General features: G+C 49.7%; 1 protein-coding gene across 2 annotated transcripts in view; it reads left to right on the forward strand.

The window, feature by feature from the left end:
* The window catches only part of LOC132833966 (phospholipase A2 inhibitor gamma subunit B-like), a 35,638-nt gene extending 16,150 nt beyond the window's left edge, over positions 1-19,488 (forward strand). The window contains exons 2-8 of one of the 2 annotated variants that reach the window (XM_060852667.1): positions 1,662-1,778; positions 5,919-6,056; positions 8,121-8,264; positions 10,232-10,393; positions 11,615-11,677; positions 17,004-17,090; positions 18,179-19,488. In XM_060852667.1, coding sequence (XP_060708650.1) covers positions 1,662-1,778; positions 5,919-6,056; positions 8,121-8,264; positions 10,232-10,393; positions 11,615-11,677; positions 17,004-17,090; positions 18,179-18,195 — 728 coding nt within the window. In that variant the 3' untranslated portion in view covers positions 18,196-19,488. The remainder of the gene's footprint in view (positions 1-1,661; positions 1,779-5,918; positions 6,057-8,120; positions 8,265-10,231; positions 10,394-11,614; positions 11,678-17,003; positions 17,091-18,178) is intronic. The other variant, XM_060852668.1, reaches the window with a different exon arrangement.
* The last annotated feature ends 4,880 nt before the right edge of the window (positions 19,489-24,368 follow it).

A 24,368-nucleotide genomic window follows, 5' to 3' on the forward strand; every position in this document is an offset into this window, starting at 1 on the left:
GTATTCAGCTTTTGAAAACTCTATTGTCCTCTTATCTTTGAATTTCTGCTTAATTCTGCAAATCAGCAGGACAGATTCACAGGCCATTTTATAGTATTCTTTTAAATCGAGAAACCATTTTGTTATAATAAAAATCTACATATTTTTGTTGCCTAAATTCAAATTTTAGATCCTTACAGATACGCACCACCCTCTGTGTGAAAGATTTGTCCCTCAGGTCTCTTTTAGGTCTTTCTTCTCTCACCTTAAACCTATGCCCTTTCGTTGTGGACTCCCCTACCCGAGGGGAAACACCCTATGTATGCCCTTCATGATTCTATTAACCTCCATACGGTCAACCCTCAGCCTCCGACGCTCCAGGGAAAAATGTCCTAGCCTATCCAGCCTTTCCCTGTAACTCAAAACATCCAGGCCAGGTGGCATCTTTGTAAATTTTTCTGTACCCTCTCCAATTTAATAATATCCTAAGATAGACCAGAAGTGCACATAGTATTCCAAAAGTGGCCTCACCATCATCCACAATATGATCTCTCAACTTCTTTACTCAACGCTCTTTGAAGGGCTTATGCTCGAAATGTCGAATTCTCTATTCCTGAGATGCTGCCTGGCCTGCTGTGCTTTGACCAGCAACACATTTGCAGCTCTTTGAATTTAGATCAGGTGAGCACATTATAGGAAGGGTCAAGGATCCTAGGTATCATGTGTGGATTTACCAGAGTGGTGAGGGATTTTAGCTACAAGGTTAGTTTGGGGAATCATTTCTTGTACCTGTTCAGATATACATGATCACAACAGCTGATATCACTAGGACTAGCGACACAGATTTAAAGTGTTGGGCATGAGATAAATTGTGAGAGGGGGACATCTTCAGACGGTGAGTGGTAGCAATCTAGAATTCACTGGAATAGTACAAATAGTATCAATCTAAGAGGAAAAGAGACACATGAGGGAAATAAACCCACAGGGCTACAGTGGCAGAACTGCTGTTCAAATCACCCCATAGGGAGCGCTGTTATGGAATGAATGAACGGAATGGCCTCTCTCTGTGTGCTGTAAAAACCCCTCCCCATGGCTACACTGATTGCAGCTGGACCCAGTACTCTGACGTTTTCTACCTATGGTCTGTGATGCTGGTATCAGACTTACGATGTCTTATATTTTAAAATATGTATTCAAACTCGAGGGCATAGGTTTAAGGTGAGGGGGGAAAGATTTAAAAGGGTGGTGCGTGTATGGAATGAGCTGCCAGAGGAAGTGGTGGAGGCTGGTACAATTACAGCATTTAAAAGGCATCTGGATGGGTATATGAATAGGAAGAGTTTGGAGGCATATGGGCCAAGTGCTGGCTAATGGGACTCGGTCAGTTTAGGATATCTGGCTGGCATGGACGAGTTGGACTGAAGGTTCTGTTTCTGTGTGGTATAACTCTTTGACTCTATATTCGAAGTGATCTTTCTCTACACTTTCTCTGTAGCTGCAACACTATATTCTTTTTGATTACCCTGACCTACCTTCGTAAGGTATGATTTGTCTGGTTAGCGGACTTTTTTCTATATCTTGGTACATGTGATGGTAATAAATCAAATCAGTGGAGGGGTTCCTGACTGGAGCTGGGACTTGTTAATTTGATTCATGTTGATCTATTGCTTCTCTCTCCTCAGTGCGACCTTTGACCTGTCACGAATGTTCTGCAACTTCTGGCGAATGCAATCTCAAATCAGTGATTTGTCTATCAGAAATAAGTACCTGCCGGACCACCTCAATCATCACAATCTTGGGTAATGTTTCTACTTGAATTTTAGTCTCATGGCGTTGGCGAGGTCTGACAGCACGAAACAAAAACGAGGTCCTGCAGCACATTGAGTCAAAAACAATGGCCGAATTTTTCTAATCCCGTCTTCCAGCACTTGACCCACAGCTTTGACACCGCTGAGCTAAATGTCTCTCTAATCCTTTCAGATTCTCACCACCCTTGGGGTGAAAACGTTATTCCTCACATCACCTCCAAACCTCATGCCCCTTCTTTTCAATCTACACCCATCCCCCCACCTCCCCCACCCCCAGTCAATGAGCTCTTCATCAAGAAGATGCCATGTTTCCTAGCTATGTTCCTCGCAATGTTATCTATCTCAATCATAACCCCTCTCAGTCTCCTGCAATCTCAGAGATACAACCCCAGACTGTCCAACCTCTCTGCAGCACTGAAACTGTCCAACCCAGGCAACTCCCCCTGCCCCCATTCCACAGCTATCCCATCTCTCCTGCATGTGCATTCTACTACTGCACACAAGACTCCAGCTGTGTTCTAACCAGGGTTTATGGTGGAATCTCTCATTAGGTTAAATTACCTACAGTGTGGAAATAGGCCATTTGGCCCAACAAGTCCATACCTACCCTCCAAAGAGTAACCCAGCTAGAGCCATTCCCCTCCCCAATATTTCCCCTGACTAATGCACCTAACACTATGGAACAATTTAGCATGGCCAATCCACCCTAACCTGCACATCTTTGGATTGTGGGAAGAAACCAAAGCACCTGAAATAAACCCACACAGACACGGGGAGGATGTGCAGTCGTCCAAGGTAGGAATCGAACCTGCGTCCCTGGCACTGTGAGCAGCACCACTGAGCCACCATGCCGCCCCATCCCATCACCAAGTCCTCCTTCATTTACACGTGTGTAGGTTGTGACACTGGCCCAGCTCCCTCAGAGCCAGCTCTCAGAGTGAACTGAACACCCAGACACTCCTGATTCTATCTGTCAGCCAGGGCTCCCTGACTGGACCACGTTAACAGCCCCAATCAGGGAACTCAGATTCTATGAGGTCCATCTGGCTGACCCCATTACAATCACTGGGGCATCACCTCCCTGCTCTTAAACTCTATTAGCTTTGACTAACCAAGCTTACTGCCCCAATTCTCCTCTCTACCTCCTACTCTTCCTTCCATTTCCAGAATTTTTCTCTGTCTTCTCTCTCTCTCTCTTAGTCATAGAGTCCTACAGCACGGAAACAGGCCATTCGTTCCACACTGGCCCATGCCTTTTTCTTCTTTAATCTCTGGTCTTACTCTCTCTTTCTCTTTTATTTTTACTCTCTCACTTTCTCTCGCTTGCTTTCACTCTCAACCCTTTATCTCCTTCCCATGTTATCTCTGTCCCGGTGATGAGGTTTGTAGGATTGTTCTGTGCTGAGATGAATAACAAAAGACTTCATGTGATCCATTCTGAACTCTGAGTAACAGCAAACCCAGCTGGCTTGATTATTTGAGATTAAAGGAGGAAGAGTGGATGAGGTGGTGACATTTGGAATCAATAACAGGAGCTTATGTGTTGACAGGGAATAGACTGTGAGTTTCCGAACTCCTTTCAAAGTTCTGTGAAGTTCAAGTTATAAGCAGTTGTGCTTTTAAGCTGTCCATTTAGTTCCAGGATGAAGGAGAATTGGGCCTGCAATGGTAGGCAATCAACAATGTCTACCTAGATACGTGGTCCATGTGATTCATGTTGTTGTAGAATTGGACTTTGAGAAGGGAAGTGTTTCTAATATACCCCATCTAACACAGTGACACAATTAGTTTGTCAGGATCTAGGAGAGAGTGGGAGAGAGACAGAGAGAGAGAGAGAAAACAAGTGTAGGCAGCAATACGTTGCAGCTCACTGTGCAGTGATGAGAGTTGGGGCTTACATTGAGAAAAATCAAATTCACCAGGAGTTAAGACAAGAGTTTTGAGAAGATTTGTAGCTCAGATTGAGGTTCTGCTGAAGGTTGCTCATTGAGCTGGAAGGTTCATTTCCAAATGTTTTGTCACCCTACTCGGTAACATCTTCCGTGAACCTCCAGGCGAAGCACTGCTGATGATTTCTGCTTTCTATTTATATGTTTGGCTTTCTTTGTATTGGTGGTGTCATTTCTGGTAGTGATGTCACTTCCTGTTCTTTTTCTCAGGGGGTGGTAGATGGGGCCTAACTCGATGTGTTTGTTGATAGAATTCCAGTTGGAATACCATGCTTCTAGGAATTTTCGTGTGTGTCTCTGTTTGGCTTGTCCTCGGATGGATGTGTTGTCCCAGTTGAAGTGGTGTCCTTCCTTATCTGTATGGAAGCTACCAGTGAGAGAGGGTCATGTTGTTTTGTGGCTAGTTGATGTTCATGTATCCTGGTGGCTAGTTTTCTGCCTGTTTGTCCAATGTAGTGTTACTTACAGTTCTTACGTGGTATTTTGTGCAAAAAAAAATTACAAAACTAAATATCATGCAAGAATTGTAAGAACCTTACAAGGATGTTGCCGGGGTTGGAGAATTTGAGCTACAGGGAGAGGCTGAACAGGCTGGAGCTATTTTCCCTGGAGCGTCAGAGGCTGAGGGGTGACCTTATAGAGGTTTACAAAATTATGAGGGACATGGATAGGATAAATAGACAAAGTCTTTCCCTGGGGTCGGGGAGTCCAGAACTAGAGGGGCATAGGTTTAGGTTGAGAGAGGAAAGATAGGAAAGAGACCTAAGGGGCAACTTTTTCACCCAGAGGGTGGTACATGTATGGAATGAGCTGCCAGAGGATGTGGTGGAGGCTGGTACAATTGCAACATTTAAGAGGCATTTGGATGGGTATATGAATAGGAAGGGTTTGGAGGGATATGGGTCGGGTGCTGTCAGGTGGGACTAGATTGGGTTGGGATATCTGGTCGGCATGGGCAGGTTGGACTGAAGGGTCTGTTTCCATGCTGTACATCTCTATGACTCTATAACATCAACTAGCCACAAACAAAATGACCCTGTCTCACTAGTACCTTCCATACAGATAAGGAAGGACACCACTTCAACTGGGACAACACATCCATCCTAGGACAAGCCAAACAGAGACATGCATGAGAATTCCTAGAAGCATGGTATTTCAACCGGGACTTTATCAACAAACACATCAGATTAGACCCCATCCACTAACCCCATAGAAAAAGAACAGGAAATGGCATCACCACAGGAAATGACATCACCAACCCAAAGAAATCCAAACATACAACAGAAAGCAGAAATCATCAGCTGTGCTTCACCTAGAAGCCCACTGAAGATGTTACCTGGTAAGGTGACGAAATATCTGGAAACAAACCTTCCAGCTCAGTGACCAAACCTACATCCAGCTAAGACAAAATTTGCCTCGCTCTGTGAGGAGAGAGAAGTCTCCAGGGAAACTTGCATCATGGAAGACCGTTCTGGAGTCCAACCGCTCTAAGCTGATAAACACAAAGAATGGAAGCAATACCGAGGGAGCTGGGAATGATTTTGAATTGAGTGTCGACTGTGACAGCACTGCACGTGGCTTGTTTGGCTGGCCAGCTGGTTTGTAATGCTGACATTATGGGTTCAATTCCCACCCCAGCTGAAAATCCCATGAAGGATCCTCCTTCTCAATCTCTCCTCTTGGTTGACTCTCAGGTTAAACTACAGCCAATCATCTCTCCATGAGTGAGCAGTCTTGCTGAATTTAACTTTTGCTGTATCTTTAATCATGTTGTTGTCGTTGCTGGGTCAAAAGTGTCGTACTTTGACACATAAGTGCCAATGGAAAGATATTGTTTAATCAGTGGTGATTTTAGCCTGTTTATTGCAGTAAATATCTTTATGTGGAGTCTTGTTCCAGAACCATTTCAGTTCTTAATTGAAAGCTACAATGGGTTTAAATGGTTTTGAACTTTGTGGGAAATTTTGTTTCCTTTCTCTTTTACTCTCTCTCGCTTCTCTCACACTTCCTTCTCTCTTGCTTTTTTCTTTCCCATCTCTTATTCACTTTACTTTCCTTTTGCTCATTCCCCTCTCTCTCTCTCTCTCTCTTTCACTTCTCTTTCATCCCCATTCTCTCTATCTCTCCGCCAGTTCTGAGCAGCCGGTGTGAAATTGCTGACGTGATACTTGCTTGTTTTCAGATGGACAGCCCAACCAGGTGATTAGAAATTCCTGTGGATCATGCTCGGATCCTCTCTCTATCAACACTGGAGCTGTGATCCTCTCAGAGAAAAGCAGTTGCTGTGATTCTGAGCTCTGTAATGATCGGACAGTTGTGGGTAAGGCAAAAATGCATCATAATCCAATCCAGATCCAATAGATTCATTCCATCATCAGTCTGTCCAGTTTAATAATACCATGACTGAGAAACATCAATCCTGCAAATTTCCCTTGAGGTTCCATCAAAAATTCCCAGGATTAGATCCAGAATAACTCCCCCTTGACAGTCTCCCATTCAAACCCTCCCAGGACAGGGGGAGCACAGGGTTAGGTACAGAATAAAGCTACCTCTGCACTGTCCCCATCAAACATCCCCAGAACACTGCAGCAAAGGGTGAGATACAGAGTAAAGCTCTATCATCCGCCGCCATTTCCGCCACCTCCAAACGGACCCCACCACCAAGGATATATTTCCCTCCCCTCCCCTATCAGCGTTCCGCAAGGACCACTCCCTTCGTGACTCCCTCGTCAGATCCACACCCCCCACCAACCCAACCTCCACCCCCGGCACCTTCCCCTGCAACCGCAGGAAATGTAAAACTTGCGCCCACACCTCCACACTCACTTCCCTCCAAGGCCCCTAGGGATCCTTCCATATCCGCCACAAGTTCACCTGTACCTCCACACACATCATCTATTGCATCTGCTGCACCCGATGTGGCCTCCTCTATATTGGTGAGACAGGCCGCTTACTTGCGGAACGCTTCAGAGAACACCTCCGGGCCGCCCGGACCAACCAACCCAATCACCCCGTGGCTCAACACTTTAACTCTCCCTCCCACTCCACCGAGGACATGCAGGTCCTTGGACTCCTCCACCGGCAGAACACAACTACACGACGGCTGGAGGAGGAGCGCCTCATCTTCCGCCTGGGAACCCTCCAACCACAAGGTAGGAATTCAGATTTCTCCAGTTTCCTCATTTCCCCTCCCCCCACATTGTCTCAGTCAGTTCCCTCAACTCAGCACCGCCCTCCTAACCTGCAATCCTCTTCCTGACCTCTCCGCCCCCACCCCACTCCGGCCTATCACCCTCACCTTGACCTCCTTCCACCTATCCCACCTCCATCGCCCCTCCCCCTAGTCCCTCCTCCCTACCTTTTATCTTAGCCTGCTTGGCTCTCTCTCTCTTTTTCCTGATGAAGGGCTTATGCTCGAAACGTCGAATTCTCTATTCCTGAGATGCTGCCTGGCCTGCTGTGCTTTGACCAGCAACACATTTGCAGCTGTGATCTCCCTCTACAATGTCCCCATTTTCACTCCCAGACCACTACAACATGAGGTTAGATTGAGAGTAAAGCTCTCTCTACACTGTACCCCCATCAAACCCTTCCAGGACAGGAACAGCACCATTTTAGATACAGAGTAAAGCTCCCTCAACACCATTCCCCAACAAACACTCCCAGGACAGGGAAAGCATGGGGTTAAATACAGAGTAAAGCTCCTTCTAAACTGACCCCATAAAACACTCCCAAGATAGGGACAGCCCACATTTGGATACAGAGTAAATCTCCCTCTACACTGTCCCCCATCAAACACTCCCAGGACAGGTTCAGCACGGGGTTAGATACAGAGTAGAGTTCTCTCTACACTGTCCCCCATCAAACACTCTCAGGGCACAGACAGGGTAAGATGCAGAATAAAGCTCACTCTACCCTGTCCTCCCATCAAGCACTCCCAGGATAGGGACAGCGCAGGGTTAGATACAGAGTAAAGCTCCCTCTACACTGTCCCCCCATCAAACACTCCCAGGACAGGGACAGCACAGGGTTAGATACAGAGTAAAGCTCCCTCTACACTGTCCCCCCATCAAACACTCCCAGGACAGGGACAGCGCAGGGTGAGATGAAGAGTAAAACTCCTTCTACGCTGGCTCCCATCAAACACTCCCAGTACTGGGGGTTAGATACAGAGGAAGAACCTTAATGCTGTGTTGGGATATCCATTTGTGTTTGCTCTCCGGGACGTGGATCAGCTGTGATTGAAGAATACGGAGTATCAGTTGACCTGTGACACGTGTGTGGCTGCGTGATAGAATTCAAGGCGTATTTCTGTCTGGAAGCAAGGGGAGCTGCCGGGGAACTCATGCTTGTTTGACCGTGGGGAAACATGTTTGTGTTTCAGAAGCTCGGAACGCCACGCGGAATGGACTGGAATGTCGAGGGTGTTTCGGAGACTCGGCAGAATCCTGCAGGCGGTCAGAGCGGACGGTGCAATGTGTGGGAGCTGAGACCCACTGCGGGAGTGTGTCGGGTCTCGAGGCTGTGGGTAGGTTTGAATCATAGAAGCGCTGCAGTATGGGCACTTCGGCCCAACACGTCCACACCAACCCTCCGAGCAGTAACCCACCCAGACTCTTAATCCTATATTTTCCTCTGACTAATGCAGCTTCCTGACACATCCCTGGACACTATGGGACAATTTCCCATGGCCAATCCACCCTAATCTGCACATCCCTGGACACTATGGGACAATTTCCCATGGCCAATCCACCCTAATCTGCACATCCCTGGACACTATGGGACAATTTCCCATGGCCAATCCACCCTAACCTGCACATCCCTGGGCACTATGGGACAATTTAGCATGGCCAATCCACCCTAATCTGCACATCCCTGGGCACTATGGGACAATTTAGCATGGCCAATCCACCCTAACCTGCACATTCCTAGGCACTATGGGACAATTTAGCATGGCCAATCCACCCTAACCTGCACATCCCTGGGCACTATGGGACAATTTAGCATGGCCAATCCACCCTAACCTGCACATCCCTGGGCATAATGAGACAATTTAGCTTTGCAAATCCACTCTAAACTGCACATCCCTGGACACTATGGGACAATTTAGAATGGCCAATCCACCCTAACCTCCACATCTTTACTCAACTTGTGAGTTCATGGAATGCCCTGCCAGTAACAATGGTGGACTCTCCCTCTTTATGGTCATTTAAGCGGGCATTGGATAAGCATATGGATGTTATTGGGCTAGTGTAGGTTAGGTGGGCTTAGGTTGGTGCAACATCGAGGGCCGAAGGGCCTGTACTACGCTGTATTTTTCTATGCTCTATGTTCTATGTTCTATCCCTAAACACTATGGGGCAATTTCCCATGGTCAATCCACCCAACCTGCACATCTTTGGACACTATGGGACAATTTAGCATGGTCAATCCACCCTAATCTGCACATCCCTGGGCACAATGGGACTATTTCCCATGGTCAATCCACCCTAACCTGCACATCCCTGGGCACTATGGGACAATTTCCCATGGCCAATCCACCCTAACCTGCACATCCCTGGGCACTATGGGACAATTTAGCATGGCCAATCCACCCTAACCTGCACATCCCTGGGCACTATGGGACAATTTAGCACGGCCAATTCACCCTAACCTGCATATCCCTGGGCACTATGGAACAATTTCCCATGGTCAATCCACCCTAACCTGCACATCCCTGGGCACTATGGGACAATTTCCCATGGTCAATCCACCCTAACCTGCACATCCCTGGGCACTATGGGACAATTTCCATGGCCAATCCACCCTAACCTGCACATCCCTGGGCACTATGGGACAATTTAGCATGGCCAATCCACCCTAACCTGCACATCCCTGGGCACTATGGGACAATTTAGCATGGCCAATCCACCCTAACCTGCTCATCCCTGGGCACTATGGGACAATTTAGCATGGCCAATCCACCCTAACCTGCACATCCCTGGACACTATGGGACAATTTAGCATGGCCAATCCACCCTAACCTGCACATCCCTGGATACTATGGGACAATTTAGCATGGCCAATCCACCCTAACCTGCACATCCCTGGGCACTATGGGACAATTTAGCATGGCCAATCCACCCTAACCTGCACATCCCTGGACACTATGGAACAATTTAGCATGGCCAATCCACCCTAACCTGCACATCCCTGGGCTGTGGGAAGAAACGGAATGGGTAAGTGTTAAACGTTAGGAGGCATCTGGTCTGGACCGACACGTGACTCCAGACCCACAGCAATGTGGTTGACTCTGAACTGCTCTCTGGGCAATTCGGGTTGGGCAGGAAATGTTGGCCCAGCCAGGGATGTCCTCATGCCATGAATGAATAAAGATGATTAATGTGGTGTGTGTAACGGGTCAATGTCTCTTGCCAAACACCAATCCGTTATAACCAACAAGGAGGGTCACGCTGGCCCCCGGGTTTTCCTAACGTGTGTCCCGTCTGTTTCCAGTGTCGAGTGGGAAGGCGTTCTTCGCCAAAGGCTGTGTCTCCAAGCGTTTCTGCCAAACATCTGGGTCATTGTCAGAATTCCGTGTACGGTTTGACACCTCACCCTCGTGTTGTGGGACGGACCTCTGCAACTCCGAGAGTGGGAGCACCACGCCCAATCCAGGTAATCAGAGAATCCCTACAGGATGGAAACAGGCTCTTCAGCCCAACACGCCCACACTGACCCTCCTCAGAGCATCCCACCTAGACCCTATTACTTTACATTTACCCCTAACTCATGCCCCGAACCTACACAGCCCTGGGCACTACGGGACATTTCCCATGGCCCATCCACCCTAACCTGTACATCCCTGGGCACTATGGGACAATTTAGCATGGCCAATCCACCCTAACCTGCACATCCCTGGGCACTATGGGACAATTTCCCATGGCCAATCCACCCTAACCTGCACATCCCTGGGCACTATGGGACAATTTCCCATGGCCAATCCACCCTAACCTGCACATCCCTGGGCACTATGGGACAATTTAGCATGGCCAATCCACCCTAACCTACACATCCCTGGGCACTATGGGACAATTTAGCATGGCCAATCCACCCTAACCTGCACATCCCTGGGCACTATGGGACAATTTCCCATGGCCAATCCACCCTAACCTACACATCCCTGGGCACTATGGGACAATTTCCCATGGCCAATCCACCCTAACCTACACATCCCTGGGCACTATGGGACAATTTCCCATGGCCAATCCACCCTAACCTACACATCCCTGTGCACTATGGGACAATTTAGCATGGCCAATCCACTCTAACCTACACATCCCTGTGCACTATGGGACAATTTCCCATGGCCAATCCACCCTAACCTGAACATCTTTGGACTATGGGAGGAAAGTGGAATCCCTGGAGGAAAACCGAATAGGGAGAACGTGCAAACTCCGCACAGACAGCCACCCGAGGGTGAAATTGAACCCGGGTCCCTGTGCCATGTAATAGGTGGAGAAGGAGGGCTGAATGGCCTCCTGTTCCTGTGTAACAGACTGGAGGAGGGAGGGCTGAATGGTCTCATGTTCCTGTGTGACAGGCTGGAGCGGTGGGGGAGGATGGGCTGAATGGCCTCATGTTCCTGTGTAACAGGCTGGAGCGGTGGGGGAGGATGGGCTGAATGGCCTCCTTCTGTGCTGTACGATTCCCTGATCCTGAAGCGCTTCACAGTTTAATGAATCCTGTCTCTGTGGCTGGACATTGAACAGAATAAGTTGACAGTGTGTCGGGGTTAATCCTGTGAAGGGACAGTGATGCTTGTGAGGGATCTGTTCCTCTATATCTGAGTGATCGGTCGATCTCTCCTCCCATTCCATTTCCTGACTGGTGGAGCAGCTATCCCAACGAGCAGCCCCGTGACATCATGGACCATCAGCCGAGAGTCAACAACTGGCAAAGGTAAGAATTCCCATTGTCTGGTATTCCCGAAATCAATCCATCAAATACCCCCCAGTGAGTGGGATCTGTATCCCAGTGACAGGCCATCCCCTGTTCCTGTGTAACAGGCTGGTGGTGGGAGGGCTGAATGGCCTCCTGTTCATGTGTAACAGGCTGGAGGAGGGGGACTGAATGTCCTCCTGTTCCTGTGTAACAGGCTGGAGGAGGGGGACTGAATGTCCTCCTGTTCCTGTGTAACAGGCTGGAGGAGGGAGGGCTGAATGGTCTCCTGTTCCTGTGTAACAGGCCCGAGGAGGGGGGCTGAATAGCCTCCTGTTCCTGTGTGACAGGCTGGAATAGGAAGGATGAATGGCCTCCTGTTGCTGTGTAACAGGCTGAAGGAGGGGGGCAAAATGGCCTCCTGTTCCTGTGTAGCAGGCTGGAGGTGGGGGGCTGAATGGCCTCCTGTTCCTGTGTGACAGGCTGGAGGAGGAAGGATGAATGGCCTCCTGTTGCTGTGTAACAGGCTGAAGGAGGGGGGCAGAATGGCCTCCTGTTCCTGTGTAACACGCTGAAGGAGGGGGGCAGAATGGCCTCCTGTTCCTGTGTAACAGGCTAAAGGAGGGGGGCTGAATGTCCTCCTGTTCCTGTGTAACAGGCTGGAGGTGGGGGGCTGAATGGCCTCCTGTTCCTGTGTAACAGGCTGAAGGAGGGGGGCAGAATGGCCTCCTGTTCCTGTGTAACACGCTGAAGGAGGGGGGCAGAATGGCCTCATGTTCCTGTGTAACAGGCTGGAGGAGGGAGGGCTGAATGGCCTCCTGTTCCTGTGTAACAGGCTGGAGGAGGGGGGCTGAATGTCCTCCTGTTCCTGTGTAACAGGCTGGAGGAGAGGGGCTGAATGGCCTCCAGTTCCTGTGTAACAGGCCCGAGGAGGGGGGCTGAATAGCCTCCTGTTCCTGTGTGACAGGCTGGAATAGGAAGGATGAATGGCCTCCTGTTGCTGTGTAACAGGCTGAAGGAGGGGGGCAAAATGGCCTCCTGTTCCTGTGTAGCAGGCTGGAGGTGGGGGGCTGAATGGCCTCCTGTTCCTGTGTGACAGGCTGGAGGAGGAAGGATGAATGGCCTCCTGTTGCTGTGTAACAGGCTGAAGGAGGGGGGCAGAATGGCCTCCTGTTCCTGTGTAACACGCTGAAGGAGGGGGGCTGAATGTCCTCCTGTTCCTGTGTAACAGGCTGGAGGTGGGGGGCTGAATGGCCTCCTGTTCCTGTGTAACAGGCTGGAGGAGGGGGGCTGAATGTCCTCCTGTTCCTGTGTAACAGGCTGGAGGTGGGGGGCTGAATGGCCTCCTGTTCCTGTGTGACAGGCTGGAGGAGGAAGGATGAATGGCCTCCTGTTGCTGTGTAACAGGCTGAAGGAGGGGGGCAGAATGGCCTCCTGTTCCTGTGTAACACGCTGAAGGAGGGGGGCAGAATGGCCTCATGTTCCTGGGTAACAGGCTGAAGGAGGGGGGCAGAATGGCCTCCTGTTCCTGTGTAACAGGCTAAAGGAGGGGGGCTGAATGGCCTCTTGTTCCTGTGGAACAGGCTGGAGGATGGGGTGAGCTGAATGGCCTCTTATTCAATTGTAACTGAATGGATTGGGGCGGGGGTGTTGAATGTCCTCCTGTTCCTGTGTAACAGGCTGGAGGAGAGGGGCCTGAATGGCCTCCTATTCCTGTGTGACAGGCTGGAGCGGTGGGGGAGGATGGGCTGAATGGCCTCCTCCTGTGCTGTACGATTCCCTGATCCTGAAGCGCTTCACAGTTTAATGAATCCTGTCTCTGTGGCTGGACATTGAATGGAATAAGTTGACAGTGTGTCGGGGTTAATCCTGTGAAGGGACAGTGATGCTTGTGAGGGATCTGTTCCTCTATATCTGAGTGATCGGTCGATCTCTCCTCCCATTCCATTTCCTGATTGGTGGAGCAGCTATCCCAACGAGCAGCCCCGTGACATCATGGACCATCAGCCGAGAGTCAACAACAGGCAAAGGTAAGAATTCCCATTGTCTGGTATTCCCGAAATCAATCCATCAAATACCCCCCAGTGAGTGGGATCTGTATCCCAGTGACAGCCCATCCCCTGTTCCTGTGTAACAGGCTGGCAGAGGGGGCTGAATGGCCTCCTGTTCCTGTGTCACAGGCTGGAGGAGGTAGGCTGAATGGCCTCCTGTTCCTGTAAAACAGGCTGGAGGTGGGTGGGCTGAATGGCCTCCTGTTCTTGTAAAACAGGCTGGTGGAGAGGTGGCTGAATGGCCTCCTGTTCCTGTGTTACAGGCTGGAGGAGGGGTGGCTGAATGGACTCCTGTTCCTGTGTAGCAGGCTGGAGGAGGGGCTGAATGGCCTCTGGTTCCTGTGTAACAGGCTGGAGTAGAGGAGCTGAATGGCCTCATGTCCCTGTGTAACAGGCTGGAGTAGAGGAGCTGAATGGCCTCATGTCCCTGTGGAACAGGCTGGAGGATGGGGGGAGCTGAATGGCCTCTTATTCAATTGTAATTGAATGGATTGGGGTGGGGGTGTTGAATGGCCTCCCGTTCCTGTGTAACAGGCTGGGGTGGTGGGGGAGGATGGGCTGAATGGCCTCCACTTCCTGTGTAACAGGCTGGAGCGGTGGGGGAGGATGGGCTGAATGGCCTCCTCCTGTGCTGTACGATTCCCTGATCCTGAAGCGCTTCACAGTTTAATGAATCCTGTCTCTGTGGCTGGACATTGAATAGAATAAGTTGACAGTGTGTCGGGGTTAATCCTGTGAAGGGACAGTGATGCTTGTGAGGGATCTGTTCCTCTTTATCTGAGTGATCGGTTGATCTCTCCTCCCATTCCATTTCCTGATTGGTGGAGCAGCTATCCCAACGAGCAGCCCCGTGACATCATGGACCATCAGCCGAGAGTCAACAACAGGCAAAGGTAAGAATTCCCATTGTCTGGTATTCCCGGAATCAATCCATCAAATACCCCCCAGTGAGTGAGATCTGTATCCCAGTGACAGGCCATCTCCTGTTCCTGTGTAACAGGCTGGCGGAGGAGGGCTGAATGGCCACCTGTTCCTGTGTAACAGACTGGTGGTGGGAGGGCTGAATGGCCTCCTGTTCCTGTGTAACAGACTGGTGGTGGGAGGGCTGAATGGCCTCCTATTTCTCTGTAACAGGCTGGAGGAGGGGGGGTGCTGAATGACTTCCTGTTCCAGTGTAATAGGCTGGAGGAGGTGGGCTGAATGGCCTCCTGTTCTTGTGTAACAGACTGGTGGTGGGAGGGCTGAATGGCCTCCTGTTCCTGTGTAACAGGCTGGAGGAGCAGGGGCTGAATGGCCTCCTGTTCCTGTGTAACAGGCTGGAGGAGGGGGGGATGTATGGCCTCTTGTTCCTCTGTAACAGGCTGGAGGAGGGGGACTGAATGGCCTCCCGTTCCTGTGTAACAGGCTGGAGGAGCAGGGGCTGAATTGCCTCCTGTTCCTGTGTAACAGGCTGGAGGAGGGGGGGATGTATGGCCTCTTGTTCCTCTGTAACAGGCTGGAGGAGGGGGACTGAATGGCCTCATGTTCCTGCGGAACAGGCTGGGGGAGAGGGGGAGCTGAATGGCCTCTTATTCAATCGTAACTGAATGGATTGGGGCGGGGGTTTGAATGGCCTCCTGTTCCTGTGTAACAGGCTGGAGGAGGCAGGCTGAATGGCCTCCCGTTCCTGTGTAACAGGCTGGAGGAGGGGGGAATGAATGGCCTCCAGTTCCTGTGTAACAGGTTGGAGGATGAAGGATGAATGGCCTCCTGATCCTATGTAATAGGCTGGAGGAGGGGGGCAGAATGTCCTCTTGTTCCTGTGTAACAGGCTAAAGGAGGGGGGCTGAATGGCCTCATGTTCGTGTGGAACAGGTTGGAGGAGAGGGGGCTGAATGGCCTCATGTTCCTGTGTGACAGGCTGGTTCGGTGGGGGAGGATGGGCTGAATGGCCTCCACTTCCTGTGTAACAGGCTGGAGCGGTGGGGGAGGATGGGCTGAATGGCCTCCTCCTGTGCTGTACGATTCCCTGATCCTGAAGCGCTTCACAGTTTAATGAATCCTGTCTCTGTGGCTGGACATTGAATGGAATAAGTTGACAGTGTGTCGGGGTTAATCCTGTGAAGGGACAGTGATGCTTGTGAGGGATCTGTTCCTCTTTATCTGAGTGATCGGTCGATCTCTCCTCCCATTCCATTTCCTGATTGGTGGAGCAGCTATCCCAACGAGCAGCCCCGTGACATCATGGACCATCAGCCGAGAGTCAACAACAGGCAAAGGTAAGAATTCCCATTGTCTGGTATTCCCGAAATCAATCCATCAAATACCCCCCAGTGAGTGGGATCTGTATCCCTGTGACAGGCCATCTCCTGTTCCTGTGTAACAGGCTGGTGGTGGGAGGGCTGAATGGCCTCCTGTTCCTGTGTAACAGACTGGAGGAGGTCAGCTGAATGGCCTCCTGTTCCTGTGTAACAGGCTGGAGGAGGGGGCTGAATGGCCTCCTGTTCCTGTGTAACAGACTGGTGGTGGGAGGGCTGAATGGCCTCCTGTTCCTGTGTAACAGGCTGGAGGAGGTCAGCTGAATGGCCTCCTGTTCCTGTGTAACAGGCTGGAGGAGGTCAGCTGAATGGCCTCCTGTTCCTGTGTAACAGACTGGTGGTGGGAGGGCTGAATGGTCTCCTGTTCCTGTGTAACAGGCTGGAGGAGGGGGGCTGAATGGCCTCCTGTTCCTGTGTAACAGGGTGGAGGAGGGGGGCTGAATGGCCTCCTGTTCCTGTGTAACAGGCTGGAGGAGGGGGACTGAATGGCCTCCTGTTCCTGTGTAACAGGCTGGAGGAGGGAGGGCTGAATGGCCTCCTGTTCCTGTGTAACAGGCTGGAGGAGGGGGGCTGAATGGCCTCCTGTTCCTGTGTAACAGGCTGGAGGAGGGGGACTGAATGGCCTCCTGTTCCTGTGTAACAGGCTGGAGGAGGGGGACTGAATGGCCTCATGTTCCTGTGTAACAGGCTGGCGGAGGAGGGGCTGAATGGCCTCCTGTTCCTGTGTAACTGGCTGGAGGAGGGGGACTGAATGGCCTCATGTTCCTGTGTAACAGGCTGGAGGAGGGGGGCTGAATGGCCTCCTTTTCCTGTGTAACTGGCTGGAGGAGGGAGGGCTGAATGGCCTCCTGTTCCTCTGTGACATCGTTGAGTCTGGATGGGTGATTGGTGAATATGCACCCGTTTTCCTCTGCTCTTGGTCCCTGATACCTGTTCCATCTAACCCTGCCCTCATTGCTCCTGGTATTCATTCACAAACATTTCTGTTTGGTGCTGCAGGGTGTATCATCGGATCAACGGTTGGGATCGCCTCTGGAGTTGTGATCGCGTTGGTGATATGTTATTATTACTGCAGAAAGATAGAAGGTCAGTGTGCTCGCTCTGTCCCAAACCTGTCCATCATTTCACCTCTGACTCAGTAGACTGTACAGGAGCGGGCAGCTTTGTCCTGCTTATACTGACCCCTTTGTTAAAAAAAAGCTCTAGATGCACTGGTCCTTGGAGTGGGTCCAGGGGCGGTTCACGAGAAAATCCCAGGAATTTAAAGCTTAACACACGAGGAACGTTAGAGGCCACTGGGACTATGGAGTTTGGAAAGATGAAGGGGAGGGGGGAATTCTAATTGAACAGATTAGATTACTTAAAGTGTGGAAACAGGCCCTTCGGCCCAACAAGTCCACACCGACCCACACATTTACCCCTTATCTAACACTACGGGCAATTTAGCGTGGCCAATTCACCTGACCCGCACATCTTTGGACTGTGGGAGGAAACCCACGCAGACACGGGGAGAATGTGCAAACTCCACACAGTCAGTCGCCTGAGACGGGAATTGAACCCGGGTCTCAGGTGCTGTGAGGCAGCAGTGCTAACCGCCGTGTTGCTCAAAAGCTGACGGACCTGGATAGAATGGACATTGGGAAGATGGTTCCATTGACAGGAGAGACAAGGACCCAAGGGCGCAGGCTTAGAGTAAAGGGGAGACCCTCTAGAACGGAGATAAGGAGAAACATCTGCAGCGGTGAGTCTGTGGAGTTCACTGCCACAGAAGGTTGTGGAGGCCAGTTCATTGAGTCTATTTCAGACCGAGGGAAACAGCTGCTTGACTGTTAAGGGGATCAAAGGTCACTGGGAGAAGGTGGGAGAGTAGGGCTGAAAAACCTGTCAGGCATGATAGGCCAAATGGCCACATTTCTGCTCCTCTGTTTTATCGTTTTGTAGTTCCTCAACTTCCTGTTGATCTTCACTGTTCTGTCTGTCAGGATTTTGGTAAAAAAAAAGACATTACATTAATGAAAAGTTTGGGAGAGTCAGATAATAACTCCAAGAGTGGCCTGGTGTCTAACGTGGCATTGCCATGATGATGTGAAGTGTTTTTGCGAGGTTTAACCTAGCAGCGTACGATATTAGTCAGAGCTGTTTCTGAATTCCTCCTTTGCTTCTTCCAAATCTAGACTCTGTTCCCATATGACGCCTGGAGGGAAGATCTTGGTTCTTTTGAGGTTCTGATTACTGTGAAGCCCTGCGTTGTTGGTGACTCTGTGCAGGCAGTCCCTCTCTCGCTCGCTCTCTCTCTTGCCGTGATTGTTTGGCTTTGCTGAAGGAGGGGTCATCTTTGAGAGGGACCATCGATGACTCTGCTCCTTGATGATGACATGAGAAGACAATTTTCACTGGGCAGTAAAAGAAACAACCTTCCGAGGGCGAAACTCTCCTGGCTTACCAATGGCTCATTAGTCCTTTCATAGAAACTTAGGAAACAGGAGCCACGATGGGCCGAATAGCCTAATTTCTACTCTAGGCCATTCGGCCTTTCAAGTCTGCTGTGCTATTCAATATTTTTGGTCATCTAACTCAGTTCCCTGTTCCTGTTGTGTACTCATACTCTCTCACCCCTTGAGCTCTAAGAACAATGTCTATATATTTGAAAATATTCAATGTTTTCGCCTCAACCATTTTCTGTAGTCGAGAATTCCACAGGCTCCCCAATCTCTGCGTGAAGGCATTTCTCCTCATTGCAGTTCTACCCGTGTCCTTCAGCTGTGACCCCTCTGGTCATATGGAACATTCTTCCTGCTTTTATCCTTGTTTAGCCTGTTAGAATTTTTGTAGGCTTCTATAAGACTCCCCATCTTATTCTTTGAAACACCAGTGAATATAATCTTAACCAATCCAGTCTCTCTTCATCCGTCAGCCCTGACATCCCGAGAATTAGTCTGGGAAACATTCACTGCTGTCCTTCCATCGCCAGACCATCCTTCCTCAGATACAGAGAACTGCACACACACAGTACTCCAGGGGCTGGTGTGATGGCTCAGTGATTAGCACCGTTACCTCACAGCACCAGGGTCCCAGGTTCGGTCCCAGGTTCAATTCCAGCCTTGGGCGACTGTGTGGAGTTTGCACATTCTCCCTATCTCTGCATGGGTTTCCTCCCACAGTCCAAAAGATGTGCAGGTTCGGTGATTTGGCCATATTAAATTGTCCATAGTGTTCTGGGGGGTGTAGGCTCGATGCATTAGTCAGGGGTAAATGTAGGGGAATGGGTGGGTTGCTCTTCTGAGGACTGGTGCTGGGCTGAAGGGGCCTGTTTCTACACTGGAGAGATTCTATGAACTGTGCGGTTTCTCCCTGTACAATTGCAGTAAGAAATCTCGGCTCCTGGAAGGAAAACTACAGTTTCAAATCTGTCGAGGTTTGCTTACCTACTGTGTGTACAGACTTGTGACCAAAGATGTAATTTAAAAAAGTTTCATCAACTGAATTCCGGCTATTTTTATCTTCCCCTTGTGCCTAGTTAAAAATCACACAACACTAGGTTATAATCCAACAGGTTTATTTGGAAGCATTAGCTTTCAAAGCGCTGCTCCTTCAAGAGGCAGCTATCTGACGAAGGACAGTGCTCCGAAAGCTAGTGCTTCCAAATAAACCTGTTGGACTATAACCTGGTGTTGTGTGATTTTTAACTAGGTCCACCCCAGTCCAACACAGTCTCCTCCACATCTTGTGTATAAGCAGCCAATCACTGAGGCGCCAATTCCCACATAATGGATTCGGTTAACACAGACGAATTGTTCCATTCGCTTTAGACCAGGGAGCAGAATTGCACATGTGAACGGGTGGGGTACGCTTGCTTGTGAGAAACTAGTAGGATTGTATGATTTCCCTTAACATACAAGAAGGACAAAAAATCCCAAGTCTTCTCAGCAACATACAACGCAACCAAGCAGCACGAGCCATGTTAGATGACCTCCCACTATCACGCCCGTGGACATTACATTAGCTCCCATAGCATAAGGGTGAGATATGAGTCCCTGAGGAATTCTGTGAGCTTTTATGATAGCTCCTAGTATTTATAAATGTGCACTGCAATCACAGACACTAATACTCCAGGGCAAAGGTCAGAATTCCCATCGTCTGGTATTCTTGGAATCAATTCACCAAATATCCCTCCACCGAGTGCGTGGGATCTGTGACCCTGTGACAGGCCTTCTCCTGTTCCTGTGTAACAGGCTGGGGCTTGGGGACTGAATGGTTTCCAGTTCCAGTTTAACAGATTGGAGGGCGGGGCTGAGTGGCCTCCTGTTCCTGTGTAACAGGCTGGAGGAGGGGGCTGAATGGCTTCCTGTTGCTGTATAACAGGCTGGAAGAGTGGGGGCTGAATGGCCTCCTGTTCCTGTGTAACAGGCTGGAGGAGGGGGCTGAATGGCCTCCTCTTCCTGTGTAACAGGCTGGGGGTGGGTGGGCGTTAAATGGCCTCTTGCTCTTGTGTAACAGGCTGGAGGAAGGGGCTGAATGGCCTCAAGTTCCTGTGTAACAGGCTGGGGGTGGGTGGGGGCTGAATGGCCTCCTGTTCCTGTGTAACAGGCTGGAGGAGGGGGGCTGAATGGCCTTCTCCTGTGTTCCTGTGTAACAGGCTGGGGGTGGGTGGGGGCTGAATGGCCTCCTGTTCCTGTGTAACAGGCAGGAGGAGCTGAATGTTAGAGCTGATGTCCACTGTTGACGACGGTGCTACTTTTGGAAGTTTGCAGACTGCTGACCCGGCCGTCAGCACTCTGTGATAAATCTCAGCCAAATATCCGTGGGTTAAGCTCACGCAACCACAGGCTGTAGATACACCTTCAATCGGCCATAGAGGTTAATGACATGACCTCCACCATCCATGGTCAAACCATTGGCCCTGCCGTCAATGGAGGGACATTGGAGCACATGACACAAAAACAGAGTTCACTAACTCCCCTTCATACACGGACAATATCTAGAGCCAGGAAGTCTGCAATCCCGTTGTGGTTGCCATTTTATGGTTGTCTCTGAACGGCTGGTGTGAAATTCCATAAGGACAAAGGCCCAGAGCCTCTCAGCAGTCATCCACATTTCAAAGCTTCCGGAAGCTTCACCAACCTGCAGCGCCCGCAGTCATGTGACCTGTGGCAGCCATCTTAAACAGTCCATCGATGTCAACTTTTAACAGAACCTGTATGATTTGCCAGAGGCTAGAAACTGCTGGCCCAGATTTGAAGTCAATGTCTTGGCTTGAAGGTGGTGGAGGTCTGCTTTTCAAACTGGAGGCCTGTGACCAGAGGAGTGCCACAAGGATCAGTGCTGGGTTCACTACTTTTCATCATATATATAAATGATTTGGATGTGAACATAGGAGGTGTAGTTAGTAATGATGATACCAAAATTGGAGGTGTAGCAGACAGCGAAGAAGGTCACCTTAGATTACAACGGGATCTGAACCAGATGGGCCAATGGGCTGAGAAGTGGCAGATGGAATTTAATTTAGATAAATGTGAGGTGCTGCATTTTGACAAAGCAAATCAGAGCAGGCCTTATACACCTTAATGGTAAGGTCCTGGGGAGTGTTGTTTAACCAACAGACCTTGGAGTGCAGGTTCATAGCTCCTTGAAACTGGAGCCACAAGTGGATAGAATAATGAAGAAGGCATTTGGTATGCTTTCCTTTATGGGTCAGAGCATTGAATACAGGAGTTGGGAGGTCATGTTGTGGCTATACAGGACATTAGTTAGGCCCCGTTTGGAATACTGGGTTCAATTCTGGGCTCCCTGTGATTTGAAAGATGCTGTGAACCTTGAAAGGGTTCTGAAAAGATTTACAAGGATGTGGCCAGGGTTGGAGGGTTTGAGCTACAGGGAGAGGCTGAATAGGCTGGGGCTGTTTTCCCTGGAGCGTCGGAGGCTGAGGGGTGACCTTATAGAGGTTTATAAAATCATGAGGGGCATGGATAGGGTAAATAGACAAGGTTTCTTCTCTGTGATGGAGGGTGTCCAGAACTGGAGGGCATAGATTTTGGAAAGGTTTTGGAAAGAATTCTGAGGGATAGGATTTATTACTATTTTGAAAGCACAGCATGATTAAAGGCAGTCAGCATGGCTTTCTGAGGGGCAGGTCATGCCTCACAAATCTTGTTGAGTTCTTTGAGGAGGTGTCGAGACAGGCTGACGAAGACAGAGCAGTGGATCTGGTGTATATGGACTTCAGCAAGGCATTCGCTAAGGTTCCCCATGGTCGGCTCATTCATAAAGTCAGGAGGTATAGGATAGAGGGAGAATTGTCTGTCTGGATTCAGAATTGGTTGGCTGACAGTGGATGTAGATGGAAAGTATTCTGCCTGGAGGTCAGTGTTGAGTGGGGTCCCGCAGGACTTAGTTCTTGGGCCTCTGCACTTTGTAGTTTTTATAAATGACTTGGGATGAGGAGGTTGAGGGGTGGGTTAGTAAATTTGCCAATGACGCAAAGGTTGGAGGTGCCATTGATAGTACCGAGGGCTGTTGCAGGCTGCAGCGTGACATAGACAGAATGCAGAGCTGGGCTGGGAAATGGCAGATGGAGTTCAACCTGGATAAATGCGAAGTGATGCATTTTGGAAGGTCAAACTTGAATGCTGAATATAGGATTAAAGACAGGATCTTTGGCAGTGTGGAGGAACAGAGAGATCTTGGTGTTCAAGTGCATAGATCCCTTAAAGTTGCCACCCAAGTGGATAGGGTTGTTAAGATAGCATATGGTGTTTTGGCTTTCATTAACAGGGGGATTGGGTTTAAGAGCCATGAGGTTTTGCTGCGGGTCTATGAGACCCTGGTGAGACCACACTTGGAATATTGTGTCCAGGTCTAGTCACCCAACTATAGGAAAGATACAGAGGCTTTGGAGAGGGTGGAAAGAAGGTTTACCAGGATGCTGCCTGGACTGGAGGGCTTGTCTTACGAAGAGAGATGACTAAGCTCAGACTTTTTCGCTGGATAGAAGGAGGAAGAGAGGAGACCTGTTCGAGTTATACAAGGTAATGAGAGGCATGGATAGAGCCAATAGCTGGAGACTATTTCCCAGGGCAGGATTGACTGGCACTAAGATTCATAGTTTTAGGAGGAAGGTATAGAGGAGATGTCAGAGGGAAATTCTTTATGCAGAGAGTTGTGAATGTATGGAATGTGTTGCCAGCGGTGGTGGTAGAAGCAGAGTCATTAGGAACATTTAAGTGAATTCTGGACATGCACATGGATAGCAGGGAGTTGAGGAGTGCGTAAATTAGGTCACTTTATTTTACATTACGAATAATCCTTGGCACAACATCGTGGGCCGAATGGTCTGTTCTATGCTCTATTTAAGGTAAGAGGGGAAAGATTTAAAAGTGACCTAAGGGGCAACTTTTTCACACAGAGGGTGGTGCGTGTATGGAATGAGCTGCTAGAGGAAGTGGTGGAGGCTGGTACAATGACAGCATTTAAAAGGCATCTGGATTGGTATTCGATACCCACACCAATCAACCACACCGCCCCGTGGCCCAACATTTCAACTCCCCCTCCCACTCTGCCGAGGACATGGAGGTCCTGGGTCTACTTTACCACCGCCGCTCCCTCACCACCAGACGCCTGGAGGAAGAACGCCTCATCTTCCACCTCGGAACACTTCAACCCCAGGGCATCAAAGTGGACTTCAACAGCTTCCTCGTTTCCCCTTCCCCCACCTCACCCTAGTTCCAACCTTCCAGCTCAGCACTGTCCCTATGACTTGTCCTACCTGCCTATCTTCTTTTCCACCTATCCACTCCATCCTCACCTCCCCCCACCGATCTCCCAACCTTCATCCCCTCCCCCATTCACCTATTGTACTTTATGCTACTTTCCACAACTCCCACCCTCCTCTCACTTATCTCTCCACCCTTCAGCCTCTCTGCCTGTAATCCTGATGAAGGGCAAAAACATTGATTTTCCTGCTCCTCGGATGCTGCCTGAACTGCTGTGCTCTTCCAGCACCACTGATCCAGAATCTGGCTTCCAGCATCCGCAGTCATTGTTTTTAACCTATTCGAAACAGGGTTTCAAGAGATATGGTCCAAATGTTGGCAAATGGGACTAGATTAATTTAGGATTTCTGGGTCAGCATGGACGAGGTGGATCAAAGGGTCTGTTTCTGTCCTGTACGTCTCTATGACTTTATCTGGTTGGCAAACACATATGAAGGTGCCTGGAGGTAAACACATTCTTCACTAATGAATTAGCATACCAAGAACTGAGCAGGAATGTGATTATTTACTTAATCAGCACCACCCAGTCCCTAAACCAATTGTCAGTCTCACCAACCTGGGACAGTAAATGTCCCCAGTTAAAGGCTGACGACAT

This window comes from Hemiscyllium ocellatum, chromosome 38, assembly GCF_020745735.1.
Source record: "Hemiscyllium ocellatum isolate sHemOce1 chromosome 38, sHemOce1.pat.X.cur, whole genome shotgun sequence".
Classification (NCBI taxonomy): Eukaryota; Metazoa; Chordata; class Chondrichthyes; order Orectolobiformes; family Hemiscylliidae; genus Hemiscyllium; species Hemiscyllium ocellatum.